The sequence below is a fragment of the Rhineura floridana genome, chromosome 4 (genome assembly GCF_030035675.1).
Source record: "Rhineura floridana isolate rRhiFlo1 chromosome 4, rRhiFlo1.hap2, whole genome shotgun sequence".
Classification (NCBI taxonomy): domain Eukaryota; kingdom Metazoa; phylum Chordata; class Lepidosauria; order Squamata; family Rhineuridae; genus Rhineura; species Rhineura floridana.
The window spans coordinates 83,701,491-83,725,368 of NC_084483.1; the positions used below are offsets into that span (position 1 = coordinate 83,701,491).

General features: G+C 38.9%; 1 protein-coding gene across 3 annotated transcripts in view; it reads left to right on the forward strand.

Moving 5' to 3' along the window:
• The window catches only part of CRYBG1 (crystallin beta-gamma domain containing 1), a 139,026-nt gene that overhangs the window by 97,241 nt on the left and 17,907 nt on the right, over window positions 1-23,878 (forward strand). For all 3 annotated transcript variants that reach the window (XM_061623496.1, XM_061623497.1, XM_061623498.1), the window contains 15 exons: window positions 1,938-3,366; window positions 3,469-3,639; window positions 5,832-5,879; window positions 5,974-6,092; window positions 8,345-8,507; window positions 10,076-10,212; window positions 12,980-13,106; window positions 13,580-13,615; window positions 14,781-14,938; window positions 16,032-16,158; window positions 17,894-18,039; window positions 19,741-19,867; window positions 20,019-20,051; window positions 21,607-21,716; window positions 22,888-23,017. In XM_061623496.1, coding sequence (XP_061479480.1) covers window positions 1,938-3,366; window positions 3,469-3,639; window positions 5,832-5,879; window positions 5,974-6,092; window positions 8,345-8,507; window positions 10,076-10,212; window positions 12,980-13,106; window positions 13,580-13,615; window positions 14,781-14,938; window positions 16,032-16,158; window positions 17,894-18,039; window positions 19,741-19,867; window positions 20,019-20,051; window positions 21,607-21,716; window positions 22,888-23,017 — 3,061 coding nt within the window. The remainder of the gene's footprint in view (window positions 1-1,937; window positions 3,367-3,468; window positions 3,640-5,831; window positions 5,880-5,973; window positions 6,093-8,344; window positions 8,508-10,075; window positions 10,213-12,979; window positions 13,107-13,579; window positions 13,616-14,780; window positions 14,939-16,031; window positions 16,159-17,893; window positions 18,040-19,740; window positions 19,868-20,018; window positions 20,052-21,606; window positions 21,717-22,887; window positions 23,018-23,878) is intronic.

Below are 23,878 nucleotides of genomic sequence, written 5' to 3' on the forward strand. Positions count from 1 at the left end.
TGTCAGAATGTGGGGCTTCTTTCATGTTTGTTACTTAAGTATGTTCAGTCTCTTGGTGTATCTCATAACATCCACAAATTAAAGGTCTTTATGGTTTTTGTAACTTAGCAGTTTTAACTATGAAATATCCCCACAGTTCTGTAAGGAGTTTGAACTACAGATTTAACCATGGACTATTGTCAAACACCCAACTATGTAATTATTAGAAAGAAACCGCACACATTAGGGAATGTGTCTTGTTTCTGTAGTTAACTAAGAAAAGTTGAAGAAGTCAGGGCAGCCTCTGAAGGAAGGGGGAAGAAGAAGGCTGATTGAACATAGGCTGTCACTGCAGAAATGATGCTAGCCACGTTTAACCATGGGGGGGGGGAAATCCAGCAGGCCATGGGAATCATGCAGTCCTGGCCCCCCAACTTCCCCAATGTGTGGATCTATCCACCCTTTTCTATTGTCTATAGCATTGACTAAACATTATATCAACATTGCCAATAGACATGCTTAATGGTAATTAGGGTTCACCTTTCACTAGAATGTGAATTTATGGTTTGAAGCTGGTTAGCTAACTCCTGTGAAGACCATTATTATAGCAGTGTAATTGGTAACATGGTGAAGAGCTGGAGATTGTGAAGAGGGAGTACATTGTTTGTAGCCAAGCCTTGTTTTATAACCATAGTTAATGTCATACTTTATGTCTAACATTCAGCTTGATTGCTCTCTGCTTCTGTTTGGTGACTTTCTTTGAATTCCAAGTCTACCAAATGACAGCAAGAGGTCCATGGTGAAGAAGTCTCTGTTTTCTGAAGGGCACAGTGTTCTCTGGCAGAAAACACTGCTGTAACTTGTCAAACAATAGGCAGGGTAGAAAATATATTTTGTAGTATATAATTACTATAAGAAAAGTAAGGGCTTGTGATAGTAAATAATGGTTATAATTCTTGTCTGGTATGTTAAAGTGGAATGAAAAAAACACACTTCCAGTTAAAATGTATGACTTAACAAAAGTAAAAGGAAAGTTACATTACTGTACTGTTGAGAACTCACATTTTTCTAAGGAATTAGATTTTTTTTAAAAAAAGTTTTCTCTAATACTGTTCTAAAAAACAACAACACTGTCCTAACTATATTCCTAACAAGTTTTCTTAGGGATACAGTCTTTATGCAGCATTGTAAAATTCAACTTTGATTTTTGTTTTTTTGTGATGAGTTAGACTAATAGAGATGTTTCTTTATAAGAACGTTCACTAAAATCTTGCGAGTTAGATCCAGATTTTCCCTGAGTGGAAAATCATCCACTCAGGGGATGATCTCACTGGTGGAAGAAGTCTGTGTCCATTTTCAAATATTTCTTTTTCAGCCCTTTACACCTCCCAAAAATTTGCTCCTGCGGGTTGGCAGCCCATCCCAAACAGAGTGGCTATGTGGCTGGGAGTTGCAAAGGAAGGGAGAACTTGCAGGAAATGTTGTCTGCCCTTTTTCCAGAGATCAAAGTCTGTTCCATGAATGGGAGGAGCCCTTCTGTTTGTAAAATGGCAAGTCTAGATCCAACCATGTATTTTACAACATAAGAAGAGCCCTGCTGGATTGGGCCAAAGACCCATCTAGTCCAGCACTGTGTTCTCACAGTGGCCAACCAGATGCCCAAGGGAAGCCCACAAGCAGAACTTGAGCACATTTGCATTTAGAGAATAATAAAGGCTGCATTCCTATAACATTTTCCTGAGAACAAGTCTCACGGAAGTTAACGGGACATATAGCACAATCCTATACATGTTTGTGCAGCAGTAAGTCCCCCTATATTCAATGGGACTTACTCCCTAGTAGGTGTCTTTAGGACTGCAGCCTTAATTTGAGTAGACATATATAGGATTGTGCTGTAAATCATGTTAGAAATAAAATATTTCTTTAAGATAATGTGTTGAATTATTTTGTTTTTACAGTCCAGCTAAACCAAAGAATATTGAATTAAACCTTAAAGCTTCCAAAACTATGGAAGATGTGCAAACTGAGCAAGATTCCATGGACAAAACTGTTAAAATTAACTTCAGTATTGCTAACAAAATATCCATGTTTGAAAACAAACATACTAACCAAAACCAATCTGCTGAGACCTCTACTTCAAAAAAAGGTTCTGTATCAAATACATTTGTTGGCAGAGCAAAGCTGAAATTTGGGAAACAGCATAATGAAAGTGAACAGACCAACAGAAGCACAAAGCCAAACAATCGGCAGAAAGTATTTCAAAATGGTGCAAAGGTGAAAGAGGTATCTTCAGATATAAAGATCAAGTCTGAAGGAGGAACCCAATCAAACATGACCAATGAGGAAGTTGGAAACATTGCTGATTCTCAGTTTAATCAAAATAGTAAAATAGATGAACATCAAGTGAATGTTTGCACTTCTAAAAAAGTAGTTACAGAATTAGCCAAGGATAATTTGCTACTTAAAACTGAAACTGTGCAACATATTGAAGAAATTGAAACCATCCAAAATGATAATGACAGGAGTACAAAAGCCAGATCCATAACTCCTGAAAGTGGAGAGAAACTTTCCTTGAAAACAGACATATATTCCCCAAGTAAAGACGATCAGTGTCTCCTGCAAACTGACTTAGTGCCCAGAAAATCAGAATTGGAACACAACACGACTTCTCAGATTGAGAATGAAGACAGAAAGATGTCAAATATTGTTTTGGAAAACATACAGGTATTTGAGCAGAATATCAGTGGACAACAAAGTTCAAGCAGTGGTTGTAATGTTCCTAAAGCTGGCAATGATGATGGCATTTGTGATTCCCCTTCTGACATGGCAAAGTTTACGGAAACTCTTAAAAACCTGGACAGCTCTGTTTGTATACCTCAGAAGAAGAAAAAGGCCAAAGTTCCAAAATCTCCAGCACCTCATTTTGCTATGCCTCCAATTCATGAAGACAATTTAGAGAAAATATTTGATCCCAATGTATTTACAGTTGGTTTAGGAGTCAAGAAAGACAAACCACGAGATTTAGCCCCATCTTTACAGCTGAAATTGCAAAGTCTAGAAACAGAGGCTAGAGTCAGACCCAAGCGTGCCTCAACCGAAAATAGCATTCTTCTCCAATCACTAAAATTGGCCAACAGAGCTGATCCTGCACTCACCCAGGAAATATGTGGAAAGGAGAATAAGGATAGTACAGATGGTGACATTAAGAGATCTCGACTTGAAAACAGTGCCATCTTCTCAAGCCTTCTATCACCTGCAACTAAAGAAAATGTGTTCACACCATCTGTGACCTCTATAAACACTATCACAACATCTTTTGCATCTCAGAAGAGTGTTGATTCCTCAGGAATATCTCCTCTAACATTTGATATAGCTCAGAAATCAGAGGTAATAGGACAAACATAACTACATGAAAATCATAATCTATGTGTATGTTGTGTTATATCTTATCAGTAAGCTACCATTGATATTTTTATTGTGATGTTCCAGTCTCTTTCAGGTTTCAAAACTCCAAACTTTATGGAGAAATGTTTACAAACTGAGGATGCAAAAAAAGAGAGAATTTTACAGATGCCAAACTTTGGAAAACCTGATACCAGTTTTTCAAGCTGGTTGAAACCTGGCCAGTATGAACCAAATGGATTCTTACCAGAGATTGAGGTGGGGTTTAATGCTATTCTTCTACTTCTAGAAGTCTGTGTGCTTTACATAACTGGAAAGCTGAACTGATTTTTTGTTTGATATTTTTCCTTCTTCACTTCAGTGAAATACATGCATTTTGAAGCTAGAACAAATAGTGGCTGGAAGTGGAAATGGCAATTTTATTTTCCAGAAGAACAGGGTTATCTCTCCAATAAAATGGCATGCATTAAAGTGTTGCATTAAAAAGTGATGCTGCTTTACCTTTTCGTTATTCCTCTGTCCAAATGGTCAAAATTAAAATGGAATGGGAAGAGCATGGCTGCATCCAGGCACTGTTGATTGCCAAATTAGCATAAAAACAAGAAACAGTAGAAGAAAAAGGATACAAATAATGCTGTATCTTGTTAGTTCATCATTTGTATTGTGCTGACCCCACCAATTCTGATGTTTGCTGGTTGTTCAGCACAGTAGTTTGTGCTGAACCAGCATACCTTTTGGCTGAAAAGTCTTACTATTGCTATCGGAATGCCTTCAACCTGGAGCTTCTAAGAATGGTGATAAAAGATAGGTTTAAGACTCAGTGGATAGAAATCCAATCAATATATAAATGAAGTAATAGTAATGTCTAGCAAAAGATTATGGTTGACAGACTAGATACATCTAGTCTAGGCTACAGTCCAAATTTCGCTTTTTTGAGAGCAAGCCCCATGGAATTCAGGGGACTTCCTTCTGAGTAGACATAGCTAGGATTGCACCTTTAAATACTAAAGGTAAAGGTGTCCCCACACTTGCAGTGCGAGTCGTTTCTGGCTCTTAGGGTGACGTCTTGCGTCGTTTACTAGGCAGACCGTATATATGGGGTGGGATTGCCAGTTCCATCCCTGGCCTTTCTTTACCCCCCAGCATATGCCGGGTACTCATTTTACGGACCAGGGATGGATGGAAGGCTGAGTGGACCTCGACCCCTTTTACCAGAGATTCGACTTCCTCCTTCCATTGGAATTGAACTCCAGCCATGAGCAGAGCTTCGGCTGCGTTATCGCTGCTTACCACTCTGTGCCACGGAGGATCTTTTGTGCCACGGAGGATTACTAGATTACGTGAAATTGGGACACTGATTTTTAAGACATTAGCTTTCAAGAAAGGCTTGTTCTAGACTTTTGGGAAGGTTTGCCCTGAAAGGCAGCTTATAAGTAATGTAAATTTAGACATTTTGTTCTGAATGATAAAAAAAAAATATTGGAACTCTGTGGATGCATAGGTTTCCTTATGTTTTTGTGCATGTGGAAACTGAGTGTTTTTCTACATACCAGGGGTCAGCATGGCCTTCCCTGACACCCTCAGGATCCCCACCACCCACTGAATGTAGGCTTGAAAAAGCATTCTGTTGTAGCCAACAGGCTGTGGTGTGTGCTTGGTTGACATATATGTGTTATGCCCACAACAGTTTCTCTAGTGTGAAAGTGTGCTCATGGGCACAAAAAAGTTGGTAAACCCTGCTGTGTGTTATAAGAGACGCAGGAAATGGTTTTGCTTTATATTATTCACCTAATACATGTTCTCCAGAGACCAAACTTTATGCTAAATGTAACAATATAGAAATAAATAGAACAAAGGCAACAAAAATAACTCAAACCCTTAAAAAGCAAAGTACAATCTTCATTTACAGAACAAATCAGCCTTGATTCAAAAAGCTTCTTCCCACCAACTGTAAACACCTTCTTCAAAAACGTCAGCTGTTCCACCTGGTGCATGGGTGGAATGAGATATTTGCAGGGCTGGGCTATATAGTATAACACATACTCATGTCTTTATTGGCTGAAGGTGTAGTTCTGCAGGCACCCCTTGCTTGCACCCCCCTGCTCATTCTAGCATGCTGCAAAAGGTTAGTGATTTGTGGTTGCACCTTAAGCATAATATATATCTGTGCATCTAAGGTGCAGCTCTGAGTAGCTAAATGATTTGTACTGGCATCTTGAATGTGCTGTACTGTATCAGTAAGATTTTAAAATATGTCAAGGCACTTGCAGATAATATAACCTTAACATGACCCCATTTTAATAATACACAATCTTATTGAAACTGTTTTGATGGATATATCTTTTGGAGGGAAATACACTAAAAGCAGACTTCAAAAGTTAAATGATTGGGGAAGATATATCTAAATTTCTAATTAATTTCGTATAGTTTGTTCTCCTTTGCTTTAACAGGCATTTTCAGGCAACAACCAAAATAAAATCAATCCTAGACCAGGAAAGGTGAGATGATCTTTTTCTTTATTGGATATCTTTTCCCCTAATTTTTCCTTATTGGATTAAGAAAGACTGAAGTGATTTATTTTAAAAAATACAGATTGTTATCTGCAATCAACCAGATCCATTTGAAAACACTGTCGAAGTTTTTCATGATGTGTTGGACTGCACCTCTTGGGTACTGTCACCTGTAATTCTAGTTAAAGTCGTCAGAGGATGGTAAGAATAGCCGGTTTTCTTCCCTGCTGTTTCCTTGGTTCTAAATTCAGTCTGCATATTCCCATTCTGTTTAACATACTTTGTTCACTCCTTCAGTGTATACTTCTAAAGTCAGTTTGGCCTCATGCCTTTTTTCTAGCCTAGCTTGAATAAACTAGTCTTCACTAGCTTACTCTGAAGTGTGCTGAGGCATGTTCTGAAGTGTTCCGGCAAGTATAATTCTTGATTTAATGCATGTAGAGGCTTTATTGTTAAATTTGCTCATGTATTCTTATTTTCCTGCTTTGGTGTTTTGAAAAGTTGTAACTTCTAATTTTATAGCACATTGTCTTGATTCTGTCAAAAGATTTCTGCTTTTTGGCTTTGAAAAGAACATCAGGAAAGCTAGACTAATGTTATTGAATGCTAGGCGTCTCTTAAAAACTCTTCCTGAAGCTTTGATTAAAACCTTCAAATTTACATTGCCAGATTATCAAGTGATAAGCTGTTTCACTTGGCAGAATTCCTGCAGCTTCTTGATCCATGCTGAGGCCAAAGGGGTACAGAATGAGGGCTCATCTACATGGTGGTTTACTGTGTGTTTGGTACTACTCAAATCTCCTTTTAATTCACACGGTTCACAAGATGTTACCAGCAAACAGAAGCTATCACACAGTTTCTCCCCTGTAAATCTGTACTAACCCAATCCACTGATAATATGAAAAGTAGAGAAAGAAACATCTCCACTGTGCTGCACTTCTCCTTGCAGACGATTTGCTCTGATGCTTTTAGGTGGATGTGTCAATTGTTCCCCTCTTTATGCCCGCTATCTCCCCCTCCCTTCTTTCATTTTGTTTCCTGTGGGCTGACAAGCAACTTCCAGCTGCTCTCCTCTGTTTTTCTGGCCTTTTTCATGTTGCTGCAAACAGTGCCATTATTTTTCTTTTCCCCCTAACTTGTGCGCAAAAGCACAATACTGCTCAAACAAAGATTTGTATTTCAGCTGTATTATACCAGTGAAAATACAAATAATAGCACTTCTGTTCTTTTTAAATATAACCTACTGCAGCTGGTAAAACAAACTGAGCATGCTCAGTTGCCAAGCAACCGGAGGGAGTGAAAATGTTAGAGGGTGTGGTCATTAGGAAACTGTGTGATTGATCCTTCCCCTCACTGTGAATCGAAAACACCCTTTTTGCAGGTGGCATTGAGCCCTTACTGCGGACGATGCAATTAGAAAACATAGGCAAAAACAGCGTCTTTGGTAAGATGTAATGCTCCCGTGTGGATAAGCCCTGAGACTGATAATGGTTAGGGATTTCACTGAGTCATCAGAGTTTGCTAGTCAAACAAAAGAGGCTGGTTTCAATGGAGGAAGGAGCGTCTGTAATTATCTCATGTCATTTAAAACTAGCCTTTTACCAAAGTGAAGCCACACAGGACTCTATACATATAAAATAAGCATAGCTCTTTGCACCCACAAAATATATATCTATAGTTCTACACGCACCCCCAAAATCATTTACAAGATCTGTCATCTTTTCACAAGATGCCCAAGGAGATGTATAACAACTGAGATTCAACTGTTACAATAAAATAATAATTTTTCTATTTAGCTATCTGGAAAATTTGTCTCTTATTTGTTTAGACTTAACTTGCTGTTATTTGGTTCCTGGAGAGTTGTGGCATAGCAGCATATGACTGAACATCACAATATTCATCAACTAGTTTGATAATTTGGCATTTTTTAGTTGTTTGTTTTGTTCCATCCTGGCAGAATGCTTCATCTGCTTTGTTTAGGCATTTTGTGTGATAGATTCATCCCACAGGAAACTCGCAAAACCAGAATGAATTTATGTTGCCCAGATTTGAACCTTAAATAGGTATTAATTGCAAATTATTGTTTATCCTCTAGTCATCATACTACAGTTCCATGGCACATGCCTACCCCTATCCTATGTATAGAGATTTCACACAGTTATCCTGTGGCTCACGCCTTTTCAATCCCAGCATACAACATACTTGTGCTCTTTGTGGGACTGGCATGCATACTTAGGTGCTTGGAGAAGAGCAGGCCATTGGATAACTGTATGGGAAGGTCTAACATTATTGGGAATGGATAGGTGGTTTTTTGAGCCTTAGTTATAATACATTTTACAGGGGGTTTTTTTCATTTGAAGGTAATGGTAAACAATGCTTTAACCAAAAATACATTTGTTTATACCCTAACTGGTGCTGAAGATGATTCAACTTTTTTATGGTTTATTTTATAGTTGGATTCTGTATGAGAAGCCAAACTTTGAAGGTCCTTCTATTCCTCTGGAGGAAGGAGAAATAGAACTCGCAAACCTTTGGGGGGAAGAACAATCTGGTGACAAAGATGAGTGCAAACTTCCTGAGCCTGCAGTAATTGGTTCGATAAGGCATGTAGTAAAGGCAAGTAAAAATTTAAGTAGACTTACAGATTACTGTAGACTTATGGGCTGGCATGCTTGACTGGATAAGCCAAACTATGGCTTACCTAGACTGCATGAGCACATGGGCTCTGGGAGAGAAGCGTGGAACTGTTTTGCTCCTTCCCAGTTTTTTTTACTGCATCTGTCGTTCAAACAGTGTCATCCAAACTGGGAGTCGTGGTTAAACTCTCTCTGCACTAGCCATGAGCTGTAGCCAAGAACAAACCTTGGTTACAGCTTGTGATTAGTGAGGAAAGATCTTAACCACAAGTCCCAGTTGGGATGACACATTAAGCCAGATCTTGGTTTAACTCAGTGTGACGTAGCAGTAGAAAGAGCAGGGGAGAAGCAAAGCTTCAAGTTCCTTTCTAAGAGCCTGCAGGTTTGTGCAGTCTCATTAAGCCATAGTTTGTCATGTGAACCAATTAGCTGATAGGGCTTACATCATCATTGTCACTTATTTCTGCTGCTGAATTATAAATTAACCCTGTGTATATGCAAAAGTAGAACAAACTGTCCAACAAAATAGTTCTAGAACACTTGAACAGCTTATTAGTTTCACAGGTGACAAGGAAATTGATCTCCTGCCATATAGGTGCCATGACATTACATCAAGTGGTTAAGGTTTTGTTAGTGTATAAAGTCTTAAATATCTTAGGGCCAGTTGAAGGACTACTTTCCCCATACATTCCTACCTGCCCATTGAATTCAGCTGAAGAAGCACATATTTCTGTGCCTCATGATAGACATCTGACCCCTACTAGGAATTGAGCATTTATTTGATTGCACCAGCTTTGTAATGCTTTGCCCATGTATATTAGACAGGCACTGTCTGAATTTTTTTTTACATGTCAACATCAGACAGCCTTATTTACTCAGGCCTTCCCAGAAATGTGACTCACGGTTGTATGCAGTGCTGTGCATGTGGAGTTCTGCTCATACAATGGTTCTTTCCCTTCCTTTCCTCTCCCTGTGAGCCCCCCAAAACATTTCCAGAGGGTGCCCCAACTCCCTGGAGCAGATTTTGAGAGTGTGTGGAGTTCTACAGGGGAGAGAAGAGGAAAGTTCTGTTGCGCAAGTGGAATGACAGTGTTGGATACAACCTCCAGTTTTTATGTTTGATTTCTGATGGTTTTAACTTGGATCCTTCTGTGTTCTGATTTTATTATGCACACTGATTTAGATTTTTTCCCTTGATAAGCAGTATATAAATGTATTAAATAAAATAGTATTCTTTGGAGCGGATCAATTAGCTATAGTTTTATCTCAGTGCTGCTTTAATGTTTAAAGGCCCAGCACCATGTGGATGGTACCAATTACATAGGTCCTTCTCATGCAGTTATCCATCCTCTGGGAATGGCTCATCCCACATTGTGGTGGCCTTTTCAACAAGACAGTAGTATAGATTAACCAGTGGCTAAATAGGTCCTATACCTCTGCTGTAAAGACTAAAGGAGCACCACAGGTACCCTTTTCAGGTATTGTTGTTGCACAGAATAGACTCAGAATGGGGCTAATTTTATAATTTTAATCTTATATTTTTGCCAGGATTATAGAATTTGCCGAATTGACTTGTTTACAGAACCAGAAGGGTTAGGTATTGTAAATTCTTATTTTGATGACATTGAAGAAACACGATTTGGTTCTGCACCGAAGACTTGTTCGATCCAAGTTCATCGGGGCATGTAAGTATATGGATGTGTGTGCATTTTTTTAAAAAAATGTACTTGTTTGCAGTAGATGTCAGATGCCCAGATCCTGAAATGATACACTTTATGCATGAAGTTATATTTCTTTTTATTCAGTCTTATAGTGAGTGATGATTATATAAGGTGTGATTTACTGATAAACACTTAATGTGTCATGTGTAATGTAAAAGGTAATATATAAGTACTTCACATATACTAGTACACATCAGGCACACATTCCTGTCACCTTGTGATGCATCCTGGTTTCTTCATAAGAGCAGGAATACATTTAGGTAAACCAGAGATCATGAGTTGCAACAAGTATAACTGTCTTGGAAATTATTTTGTACTAATTCTTGTAGAATAATGGGAAAGCTTGCACTCTACTGAGTGCATCGGTGATTCAAAATAAACAATCGGTACATTTTCTGGGATTGTATTAAATAATTAAACTGATGCATAGACACTGACCAAGTGTTGATGATAAGACTACCAAGATGTTTCTCAGAGTGGATAAGAATGTCAAAAAAGTATATGGCTAGAGACTGGAGAATTGAAACAAAATTGTGTAGGACAAGAATGAAAGTAATAGTAAGAGAAAGAGACTGACTATTCACTTACTTTCTTTCAAGTATTTACAGAGCAGAATGATTAACACTTTTTACTAGTTTTTTAAATAGTTATTTGAATGTTTTGAAGTATCATTGACCTAACCAAATGGAAAACTCTTATGTTGCTTGAAAGCAGGCAGGATGCAAGCGTGTTAAACTAAATCAACCAGAGGTTTGTCTAAGAACAAACTGAGATTAGATTCTGCTCCTGTATAAACAATACTCTACTGTACACTTCTACAAATAGATGTATATACATCACCAATACTGTTAAAAATTGTTTGATGCAGAGACAGTTAATAGAGCTGTTGCCTATGCTGTCCAGTTCTAATGCTGGACAAAATGTGCGTTTCCCAATGCATCATGCTGCTTAGAAATGCGACTGATTAAACAATATATAAATGTCTCCAATAAATAGTAAATACATTTTTATTTATGTTAAGCTTTCGCATTGAACCTATGGCAAAAACAAACTGTTTTTTTCATTCTCCAAAGTGCATCTACGTATGTGGACCATGGTGTGGTTTGGTATTTTGAGCATAAGGAACGTGCTTATCATGTAGCTGTGAATGAAGCTGCAGATGTGCCTTTACAGTTACTTATATCACATGTCATAAGAGCAGTTCATGTAGAATAATCTGGCACTTTAAAAATACCTAATTTTCTTTAAAAAAATCTGAGTGTAATAATTATTTTTAAAAAATTAAAAATAATGAGTGTAATAATTATTAATTGCATGGCTCTTTAACTAAGTTCTCAAAGAACTTCACATTAATTTTTACAACAAACTTATAAATTAGACCAGCATTACATCCTCATATTGGAGAAGGCAGCTAAGGCTCAGAGATAGTAGTTTGCAGGTCTAAGGGGCCAAATGAGACAAGATGTCTGTAAGCATTTAATGTGACAGACTTTTCTGTTCCTTAAATAACCACAAGAAACAGTCAGGATTAAGATTGCTGTACATGGGGAGGGAAGCTTATTGTTCCCAGGTCCAGAAGCTACTACTATCCTAAGGAGGGATTGCTGAGCTATAATTGTTTTAGAGACTTGATCTAAGCTTAGATTGCTGTTTAGTTCATTCTTTTAAAATACGTTACTCCCATTTTTATTATATAATGACTAACCACATTCTTATACCACAGCAGTGGGGAATCTGTGGTCCTTCAGATACTGTTGGACTTCAACTCCCATCGGCTCCAGCCAGCATGGCCATTTTTCAGGGATGATGTCTGTTGTCATCCAACAGCATCTGGAAAGCCACAAGTTCCGCACCATTGTTACACAAGAAGGGGGGGGGAATTAAGATATTTAAATTATTGAGAGCCAATACCTGTTACAGTTTGATTTTCCCCCCTAGCATAACATACTGGTAGTCTGGAATAGTGAGCATTAGGAGTTGGTTTGTAAGTGTCATACAACGTGTAAGTAGCTTAATTTTGATAGTTAATGGAATCAGCAGCACTGATTCCATTAGCTATTGTATCATAACATAGTTATAAAACTTTGGGAATGAATCACAACACTCATCTGTCAACATGTCTGAATTATAAGTGTGTATTAAGAAAAATAAGCACACAGTAATCATTTTATGAAACATTTATGAACTTTGAAGTTAATCATCATTACTGAAAGACAATATTAATTGTTGCAGAATGCAAATGAAGGTGACCAGAGTATTATGTATATGCCACAGTGAATGCCTGAAATTTAGTGAATGTGTGCATTTCTGCTGATAGTCATTTTATTTATTAGAGTTGTATACTGTACTGATCTTCAATATAAAATTCTCTGGATCATTTGCAAAAATTAAAAGAGTAAAAATATAATAAAAAATCACAGATATCATAAAAATATCAGGGTAAAAGCAGCAGTAAAAATCCATGATAAAAATTCCTTCAGATAGTAAAAAGCCCATGAATATAAAAAGATTTTCTTTTGTTGTTTCATACTCTTATATCCTGTTTTCCTTTGGCAGTCTTAGAGTGGCTTAAATGGAGCTTTCTTGTCATTTCCCTTGTGGGCACTAACCAGAATAAGGCCTCTATAGCTTTAATAGTGTAATAGCATTATGTGTTCTCAGACCATTCCTTGGATTCTATTTTGACAGGAAAGGATTCAACTTTAAACCTCTAGTTGTTTTCCATTTGTAGATGGCTACTTTATGAAGAACCTGGTTTCCAGGGAATTCCTTTAATGCTGGAGCCTGGAGAATATCCTAATCTATCATTCTGGGAAAAGAAAGAAGCATATATTAGATCCATGAGGCCCTTGAAAATGGTGAGAGAATGATATGAAAACTGTAAGAATGGTAGGGGAGCTGTAACTTCATAGTGGCCTATTAAAGAACTTCTTCCACTGGAGGAAAGGAACCTTTGGATGCAACCATACACTTTGGTATATTTTAAACCATAGGAAGAGCCCTGCTGGATCAGGCCAAGGCTCATCTGGTCCTGCATACAATCCTATGCAAAGCCCAAAAGAGGACAGGCTGCTTCCAGCTTGATCTCTTACTTGTCATTGAATTCTTTAAGATTCATTTGCTGTGTCTTTAATATTTTTGTGAAATTCTAGTTCTATTAAATTTATAAGGAGCATTTCTATTTTTATTCAACAGATTGTACTTTTTAACTTTTAGACTTTAGAAAGTGAAGTACAATTATTGAATCATGCTTTGAACTTCTTTAACAAAATCAGAGTTAAATGACCTTCCAATAATCTTTTCCCTCCTGCCTTCCCTTGAATATTTGCAGGGTGGACGCAAAGTTGAATGTCCTGAAAGCCCAAAGGTAAAAATATTTTAATATACATTTCCTAGTTAATTAAGTGAGATGTGATAATAGTGTATCTTTTGAGATATGTATACTACTGCTGTTGGGAACGCTGCTCAGTTTCAGCTGTAAGTCACAACATTCCACTTTTATCAATCACCCCCACCCCCCAGCTTTCTGGAATAGTAGTGGGTTGGATCTAGACTCAATAACACTTAGAACAGACCTGTTGAAATCAATGGGACTTAAGTTAGTCATTACTAACTTAAGCCACATTGATTTCAGTGGCTTTCCTCTCCTGGCATACTAATTCCCTGCTGCTGTTTCTGGGGCTCTGTGGAGCCACCATCACAGCCAGACCAGGCCACTCATGCCAATGGTGGAAGGTGGAGAATGGGTCAGGCAGATCCCTGTGCCAGCTCTATACTAGGCCCAGTGCCAGCCAGTGCCAGATGTCAATGCACATTATAATACCAGTGGGCATTGCAGCTGCACACTTGGCAGCCAGCAGGAGGCCAGCTCAGCTAAGCTAGGGAAGGAATGACACCTACACTCATTCCAAATCCCCCACATCCCAGCATAAGGTAGTTTGAATCTGATCCAGTGTTTTTTACCTGCTGCCTAAAGCCAAGTAATAGGGTTATCAGTTGAATCTCTTGAGAGAAGGGGTTCCTTGAGCCTAGCAGTGGTCAACAAGAAGGTTCTATCTTAGTGGTTCCCAAACTTTATTTTCCCCACAGACAGATCACCTGATAATTTCTGAGGTTCTGTGTAGTATCAGCCGCCTCTTTTAATGTGGCAGGTCTTGTAAGCCCTGTCTTTATCTGATGTGTTTTCAGGTTGTTGTGTTGTTCTTGCTGTTTTTAATGGATCTGTTTGTTACAGTTGGATTTAATGTTTTATTATTGCAAGTTGCTTTGGGTTGCATTGCAAGGAAAGTGACTTAATAATAATAACTGCTAGTAGTACTTTAGGTCCCAGTTTCAACAACACATAAATAATACAAAGGCTGAAATTGTAACTCCATTTACTTGGAAGTAAGTCCTCTCAATTCAATAGGATTTACTTCTGAGTAAACACAGATAGGCTTGTGCTGTAGGATAATGTATGTGAAAGCACTTTTGAGTTGTTTGTAAAGACACAATACTGAATGTTATTTACTATCTCCCCTGTTTTGCTAAAGGTAATCATTTATGAAAAGCCTTTCTTTGAAGGAAAACATGTAGAGCTTGATTCAGAATTAATAGTTCTTGCTGAAGAAGGAAATAAAAAAGAAGAATCGGCAGAGCTGGAAACTGGACAGCTGGCATCAATAGGATCCATAAAAGTGATAGGAGGAATGTAAGTATAAGGGGGAGTGATATTTCAACTGTACTGTAGAGGCTGTGTTGTGAGTCAAGAAGTCGACTGAGCTGTCCATGTTCACAGCGTATACCTCCCATGAAGTATTATGATTGTCTAGGGACCTGCAGCATGTGCGCACAGTCAGAGAGAGAAATAAAAGGAGGGCTATGGTTCTATTCAGATCATTTTCATTAAAAAAAATGAGGTGCCAGTACTCACACCATGATAAAAGTGTCTTGGGTGCCAGCACAAAATGGTTGCCATGGGCAGCAAAAAAAGAGGGGACCATACCCTGCACTTGTCACAAAAACAAAACAAAAAACTGGTTCTGTTACATTACAGGGAACACAGTGGTTACTGCACATTTGATACCTGCTACTTTCCACAATGTGTAAAGCAGCCATAATAGTTTTGTGATATACATGTTCATGTTAAAGCATTCTTTATGTCCCCATGAATTTACCCATGAATATTGTGGAAACATTGGATAGCAAGTGTTCTTAGCGCTGTGTTGTTGTTTTGATGTATAATGCAATCCTATGGGTGTCTACCCAGAATTAAGTCCTGCTGAGATCAATAAGCCTTTCTCATGGGTAAAGATTGCCTCATATGTAAATATAAATGCAACATAGTGTATGATGCTTATTGTTAGACATGTTCCTTGACTTTTGGAAGATGTATCAATTCCGATCTGCCTTTAGTTTGTTATTGCTGATTTAGGCTGCAGTCCCATACGTGCTTACCATTGTTGTAAGCCCCTTTAACTCAGTGGGGCTTACTTCTAAGTAGACCTATATAGCATTGCACTGTTAGATCACATAGTTCTTTCTTACCTTTCTTGGCCAAAACTCATCTATGTTAGCCACTTTTAATCCTATTAATTTTAATAGGTGAATTAAGCACATGCTTAAATATCTCCCACTGAAATTGTGGACCATATCCCCTATTTTATTTGCAGTTTTTATGACAATTTATTTTAATTTCCATTTCTGCTCTTTATTTCTATTTTTGCTGTTAATGCAATAATAAGTTTTGTTCTTACATTATCATCACATACCACTTTTTTAAAAAGTTTGTTTACCATTTGTAGTTGGGTTGCTTATGAGAAATCAAGGTTTGCAGGGCATCAGTATTTGCTGGAAGAAGGAGAATACCAGGAATGGATGGACTGGGGTGGTTATGATGAGCAGGTGCAGTCACTGAGGCCTGTTTTAGGGGTAAGTTTAAGAATAATGAAATACAAATGCAGACATGGGAAAAGATGTAATAACTTTTGCATTTTGCTCTGTTCTGTTTCATTGCACTGCCTTTGTTTACATGGAGTCCAAAAAACTCCAAGTGGGAAGACATTTTTCTTCCTTTTAACCTTCCTCTCCACATACCTTTTTTTTTTTTGTCCAACATGTTGGGTGGGTATGGTAGAAAGAGAGGAAAATAGAGACTTGTTGGATCACAAACAGCAGGCCTAATTCAGATGTGCATCCAAATATCTCTCCTGATATAGATGCAGTGTACACATATTGCATTGTTTTGAATGGAATTATGTATAGGCATGCATACAAATGGAGATGTGCATTGGAATGTGTTTCTGAGTGTGTATTCCTTTAAAAGCAATGCAACTTGACTAGGCTGTATAGCAGAATACTGGTACTGCAGGGGCCCATGCAGTGCAGACATAGGCTTACCTGAGGTTGCCATCTGATACAGTGCCACTCTGGGCAAATATTGTCTGGCTGCCCAATGCCAGGTAAAGCTGTGCAGCTTAAGCTTCAGAGGCCAGAGAAGGAGGAAGACAGGGTGGAGTGCCAGGGATTTAAACCTCTCTGTTTTCTTACAGAGGAGGAGAATGGTAGACCGGTGCCCCTTGCCGTGGGTGAGAGAGTAATGAGAGTATGTTAGACCCCAATCTGCCCCCCAGGAGGTAGCCCAAGGAAGGGCAATGTGGTTGTTTAGGGCCTTCCTTACCCCTCCTGCTTGCTCAGTGACATCTCAGGACAGGGTGCTTTTGTTTGGGCTTCTTTTATTTCTGTTCTCACCTTAAAGCTGGGCCGCATCCATCAGTCAAGCCCTGAACCACAGGGCAACAGTTTCAGCAGGGCCTCATGGTGTCATCTAGAATGGAACTAGCAGGTGAATCTGCCGGAGGATGGCTTCCTCCTTCTGTAGACTGAGCTGTGTGATGATTACAATAGACTGCCTTTGTGCTTTGATGCTCTTGTCAGTGTACAGCCAAACTACCCTGCAGTTCCTGATGGGGAACTCCCTTGTGCAGCCAGTCCCAGAGGGGCTCGCTGTCAGCACCAATCAGCTGATCAGCACTGTCAGCGAGCCCTGCTTAGAAAGGAACAGTCAGGAGTTCACTTTAAGATCCTGGTTGTTCATTTGGACCTGCACCCTTACCTGCCCCACATATGATGTCAGGTGTGAGCAAGTAGGTATGGGTTGGGCAAAATGTCCTACCAGACAAAATTGAGATGTGTGCCAAACCTAATTAGGCCTGCAGTTTCCCACCCTATTTAGAGGAAATAGGGCCCTCTCTGATACCTACTGCTCCTTTCTGTGATGCTATAAACCACAAAAGCACTTGCCCATGGCAAATATGGAACTCTGTTTTTTTTTTTATTCATACATTTGTTAGATTTATATCCCATCCTTCCTCCCAGTAGCCCAGGGTACAGGCCCCTTGCTGCATCCTGCTGTTTCCTTCCAATGCACATATAGGCTTGGGTCCCTAGTTTTGTATCTATGGTTCATTCAAATCAAAATAACAAAAGCTGGATTTTCCTGCATACTGCATTTGTGGGGTCCCCCTCTTACACTGTTCCTCCCCTGTTTTGATGCCCACCACATCTGCACACAAAACACCTACTTAGAAAGAATTACATTCTTTGATTATTGAGCCTGCATTTTTTGTACCTTAATAGCTTTCTTTTGTTTTGTTTCTTTCCACAGAGTTTTACGCAGCCTCACATGATAATGTACACTGAGAAAGACTTTGGGACTAAAAGTTCTAACATAAGCGTGTTAGGAATTATTTCCAATTTGAAGGATACTGGCTATGGACTAAGGACTCAATCTATAAATGTGTTAAGTGGAGTGTAAGTCAGATGTGAAACTTCATTTTCATTTTAAATTGTTAGTTTGGCATGAAGAAATAAGTACAAGGAAAAGAAGAATGAATCAGTTACCTGGTATAATAGTGTTATTTGTTCATTGCTTTTGTACATGTTGTCTGTTTTTATAGCCTTGTCCTGTTGTGGGAAGGTTTAATGAAATCAGGGACAACTATCTGAATGCAGCCAGTGCTTGTTGCAGGAACAGAAGAATTTGAGTTCCTTATTTCCTTTGCATGTTGATATTTGGCTACCATATATTTTTTGCTGATATTACTTTTTGTAGTCTTTTTTTTCTCAACCACGTAAGTGAGGGTTATGTCTCAAGTGAAATCTAGTATTTTTACAATTTAGGACCTGTTTGCTCAACATGTTTTTTCCTGCTTTCCACAGCAGTTATCATGGATGTGTGTACAGGATTCCTTTGGATGTGTGGATAGCACAGACCAAGGGAGTTGCATGCCAGTAATAACAGGAAAGAAAACCCTAGTTCTGTGGTTCCCTTCCCTAGATTAATTGGCAGATTGTTGGCACCAATCACTCAGCCTACTTTCATATTTCCTGGTGATCTCATTGTAGAATGCAGAAACAAGCACAAAGTGAGTGGTTGGATTTTTCAGGATTGAACACTATGAAAATCTTTTCATTACAAGCTAATAACATTATCAGGATAGCCTAGTGTGTGCAGCGCTGGAAGTCTGATAAGTGTATGTGTCCAAGAGACTGGCCAAGCCTGCTTTATTTTCAAATTTTTCAGTGTATATGATATTCAAGTATAAACATGTCCCATTGCAGATTGAAATTTGTGGTTAACATACTGTTCATACCTCTGTCACTTTGACTGAGCAGTTCACAGGCCAGTTTGGGTGTGTATTTAAGGAATATGCCTCAAATGATTAACAAACAGTGTGTTGATGGATCTGTAAAACATGAGTCAGAATGAGAGGAAATGGTAAAAGAAAAGCTTCACTAGTCAAACCATACAATGTTCTCATGCTGGGCGAGTTTTGATTTTCTTTTCAACATTTGTGCTCCATATACCTGGTATAAATTTATTGAAATACAGCTTAGCTTTCCAAGAATAGTTTATTATCTATCCTGGAATTATTATATTTCTTAATCTTATCTTTCTGGAAACTTTGGTTTCTTTGGACAGAAACAAACGATGAGTGCTGATTCTCACATAATTGTAAGCCAGCCTCTGGTTTGTTTCCTCCTGGCTTTGGAAAGGGAAAAGTGGGGCAGGCACAATTTGGGTAGTATGCACCAGCGCACTTGCTTATCCACATTTCTATGATGTACGAACCCAGTTCAGTACTTCTATCTCCGAGTTGTTCATGAACTATATTTATTCTTTGGGTCACACTGGCTATAACTAACTGAACTAGAGTTAAGAAAATTACTCTACTTTCAGAGTACTAATACCATGGCAAAGGTTGCTTAATGTGAATATGGGTGTTTTGAACTGTGTAATATGTAAAGTTCCTTCATGAAGCATTTGTAAAATCCTTACTATGTTTACAAAAATATGATCCCCTCATATTTCTATGAAGGTAAGTATATCTGAGGTCAGCTTACTTAATGTCATCATTTCCTACAAAATTCATAACTAAATGGTTGATGAAATTTGTTATTAAAAATACTATACATTAATTAATTGGAGTATAAATAATGACTTTTTTTCAGCTGGGTGGCTTATGAAAATCCTGACTTTACGGGAGAGCAGTATATCCTTGATAAAGGAATGTATTCTAGTTCTGAGGCTTGGGGAGCTAGAAGTTGTAAGATCTCTTCAGTACAACCCATAATTTTGGTAAGAAAGTCTTTTTTTATTGCTTTCTTTTTTTACTATTGCAGATTATTTTATCTTCCCACAAGCTAGCTTGTTTTGTGTCTCATTAATCATCATACTGGCATTATATGTGTCTCTTATTTTTTTTCTTTTTTTTCTCCATACATTTTAGGAAAACCTCAGTGATCATATGGGGAAATTTAAGGTAAAACTTCCAAGATTTTACATAGCACATATAGTATGCAAGCTGAATTGAGATCACATCGGGGGGAAAGAAGTCGGTGTGGAGAGGTTGCAAACAGATTGATTCACAAAGTACAAACAGTCCCCGGGAGGAATTAGGAGAAAAGGAGCACCAAATAAGGGAAGTGTGTATCTGAGTCCCTGTTCCAGGTTTTCCAGATGCTTGCGAGAAAATGTATATCTAATATGCATATCCTGGTCTTGGTACTTTCAATACAGAATCCAATGTATTTACAAAAAAATTATCAGGCTTTTAGCCAATCCTCAGGCTTTTTACAAAAAGAGGCATTTCCAAATTCAGGGTGCTATATATCATCTATACGTGATATTACCATGCAAACCTGGCCAACACATGGAACAATAATAATAACAAATTTGGTTTAAAGTGAAGTTTGCAAAAAGGAGGAGCCCACAAATTTTGGTTGGCCTTAGTAACCAGCCCTAAAGTGAAGTTGCCATCAACCCTGGTCATCCTGTTTCAGACACTGTGCTGAGCTCCAAGGACATTTGGAAGCATGGAGGGCTCTTTGCTTCAGAAACTCAGTACAACTATATGGGTGAGCTCCTACCTTCCTCACAAGAGTAGGATCTGCAGAGTTCTCTCTGCTTTCAAGTGGACCCAACTAGCATTCAAGCATTGAACAAGCTCTAAACTGTCTTTTATTCTACATCTAGGCAAGAACTAATAAGATCAAAAGATGCAAATGGGGCCCTAACAGTAGTTTAGGGGCAAATTCAGAAGTGTAGGGTCCCTTCATAATAGTCACAGCCATGACCCCTCCTATCCTTTTTTTTTGGAGGGGGGTTTGCTGGGTTGAGAATGAGATCCTTGTTAATGCAACAATAGATGTTCCTAGGAGTCAGTAAGCATGAAAGGGGAGAGTGTTAGCTATTGAGAAGAGTCTTATCGGTGGCTGACTCTCTTCCTTTCACTCTGGCTCCAATCAGCAGGTGAGGACAAGGAAGCATGTTAGAAGACTCTTCTCAGTAGCCAGTATACTTTCATGCTGATTGGTTCATAGGATGCTGGAGACATAGGGACCTGGCTGGGACCCTGCTCCCAACAAAGTAATGGATCTAAGACACACACCCCTGAGACCCTGGACGACTACATCCCTGGGTCCTAACAATAATCTCTCTCAGTATAAAGATTTACTTCCAGGTCAGGGAATGGAATCAAGAACTGTCAAAGACAAATTCTACTACAGATTTTACTCTTTGTAATATAGCACGGAAACGTTAGCTGCTTATGTAGCACAAGGTATTTTTAAAATATAGGCTGCTTGTTATGTATATGCATCATATACATTTTCTTACTTTTTTAGAGTGTTTTGCTTGTATTCATAGATAATAGTGATATTAGAATTTATTGGTTTTAACAGCTGAGGATGATATTTTAACTAAGTCCATTGATTACTTAAATCCATTTATTACTATGGGTTTACTCTGAGTATCACTAACATTGGATATCATCTGTATATTGTTAGTGCTAAACAGGGCCTGCTTTGTCTTTAAAGGTCCAGCTATTTTCAGAACCAGAGTTCCAGGGTAGCAGTCAAATATTTGAGAAAGACACTTCCCAGATTGAGAAATTATCTGTTAAGTCTGCAAAAGTATTATCTGGCAGGTGAGTACAAAGTTGCATCCCTGAGCTCCAAGGAAGCAAGCCTCTGAGTTTGCAATAGATGCAGACCATCTGGGCAGGGCCGGCTCCAGGCATGCCAGGGCCCTTGGGCACCAGCCTGCCTCAGGCCCCTCTGCTCCCCTTCAGGAGGAGCCACGGATCACAGGACAAGAGCTTCCAAGCCGCCCACCATCCCCCTGCTTCACCTACCTTTCTCTGCTGTTTTTTGCGGCTGCATGCACAGGGTTGCCATCAATCAAGATGGCGGCCGAGGTTACCATAAGGGGCTGAAGCCTCTGCCGCCATCTTGGTTGATGGCACACACACGCGCGTGCATTGCTGCCATCAACCAAGATGGCGGCAGAGGCTTCAGCCCCTTATGGAAACCTTGGCCGTCATCTTGATTGATGACAACGCTGCGCGCACTGCAAAAAACAACAGAGAGAAAGGTAGGTGAAGCGGGGGGATGCCAGGTGGCTCAGAAGCTCCTCCTGTCCTGTGATCCACGGCTCCTGCTGTGGATTGCGGAGGGGCCCCTCAGGGGCCCCTGTAGCTCCAGCGGCCCTCAGGCCAGTTCCCCACCTGGCCGCCCTTTAGAACTGGCCCTGCATCTGGGCACCAGTGAATGGGCCGGATGTGGATGCATCTTCAATTTTGGGACTAGTGTTGTGACTAGGGCTTTGGGACTCATGCTTTTGTTTTTTTTAAAGTAAATTTTGTCTAAAATGTAAAAGAGTAACTGAGGATAAATACAAGCATCATGTATTCAAAAGAGTGGTTTGAATGTACACTTTCTGTCTTGATAACAAAAGCCTTAGACTGCAATGAATATGTATTCAAACAACTTCCCCACACAGTAGAACGTATGTCTAGAACTCAGAGTATTTCACTCTGAATAACTACATGGAAGAAAATGTTGTATATTGTATTGTATCATATCAACTCTCTTAAAAATATCATTAAGGAAACATCTCTTTTAAAAAGCCCTCTTTAAGGAAATGTTCTTATTCTTATGGCCCTGTCAGTGCTACATTTGACACAGACTCTGTCAGCAGGCTTTCAAGCTACACAGAGTTTGGGGTGAAGCAATTATTTTAAACTTTATTCATGCTGACATTAATTTGTTAAGAGGGAAGCAAAAAAATTACACTTTCATGTTTTTCTTATTTTGCAGTTGGATTGCATATGATAAGGAAAATTTCTCTGGTAATCAGTATGTGTTAGAAGAAGGAGCCTATCCTGATCTGTCTGCAATGGGTTGCCTACCCAAAACATGCCTGAAGTCCTTAAAAGTTATAAATATTGTAAGTTTTACAAAGAGTTGTATAGCCATGGAGGCTAAAATTAACTTATTTCTGAGTTGAACATAGTGAACTACAAGATTCATGACTAAATTATGGAAACACAAGAGGAAATGGTCCTAAAAATATGCTATTAAATAGCTTATTTGGTGGAGGGGAAATATATATGTTGTGGCCCTACGAAACTGACAATTTAGCACAGAGCAGCCTGCGTTGTAATGGGTATTTTTAGATATTACAGAATTCTACCATTGGTTTGTTTTTTTTAGGATTTTTTATCTCACCCCTCACTACATACTCTTGGAATAGTTCACAATTAGTGAAAAACAATTTTAAAGACTAATTCAAGAGTTAACTCCTTGCTAACCTCTTTTTTAGGGTTGATTTTGTGACTTCGAAAGATCAGGCTGCAAACTTTAATTCATTTAATTATAGAAGATAATCAGATGAAGCAAAAATTTGCCCCCAATTAGTCAGCAGAGTGAGGGGCAAAGTTAATATGAAAGGGCAGCTACATGCATTTTACTTACTGTACTTTGAAAAATTTTCCCTTTTAATAAGAGCCTTCAAAGTGTAACTGGTGCATCCCTCGTTTTCAAGAAAGGTCAGGATCCTACTCATCACAAGATTTCTCTTGTGGCTTTTTAAACAGCATTCAGCTTATTCCCCAGCAGTGTTTTCTGCCCAGCCCTCTTCCCTTTCTGCTCCCTTTCCAGCCCACCCAGGTTTACAACCAGGTCAGCTGCAAGAGGGATGCCAAGGCAATCAAGAGCAGCTGGCCTTGTTTGCCCCTCTCCCTCACATACCTGTTCTGATATAAAGCAGAGGAGTATGGGTTTCTATTTTTTATTCAAAACATGTGGG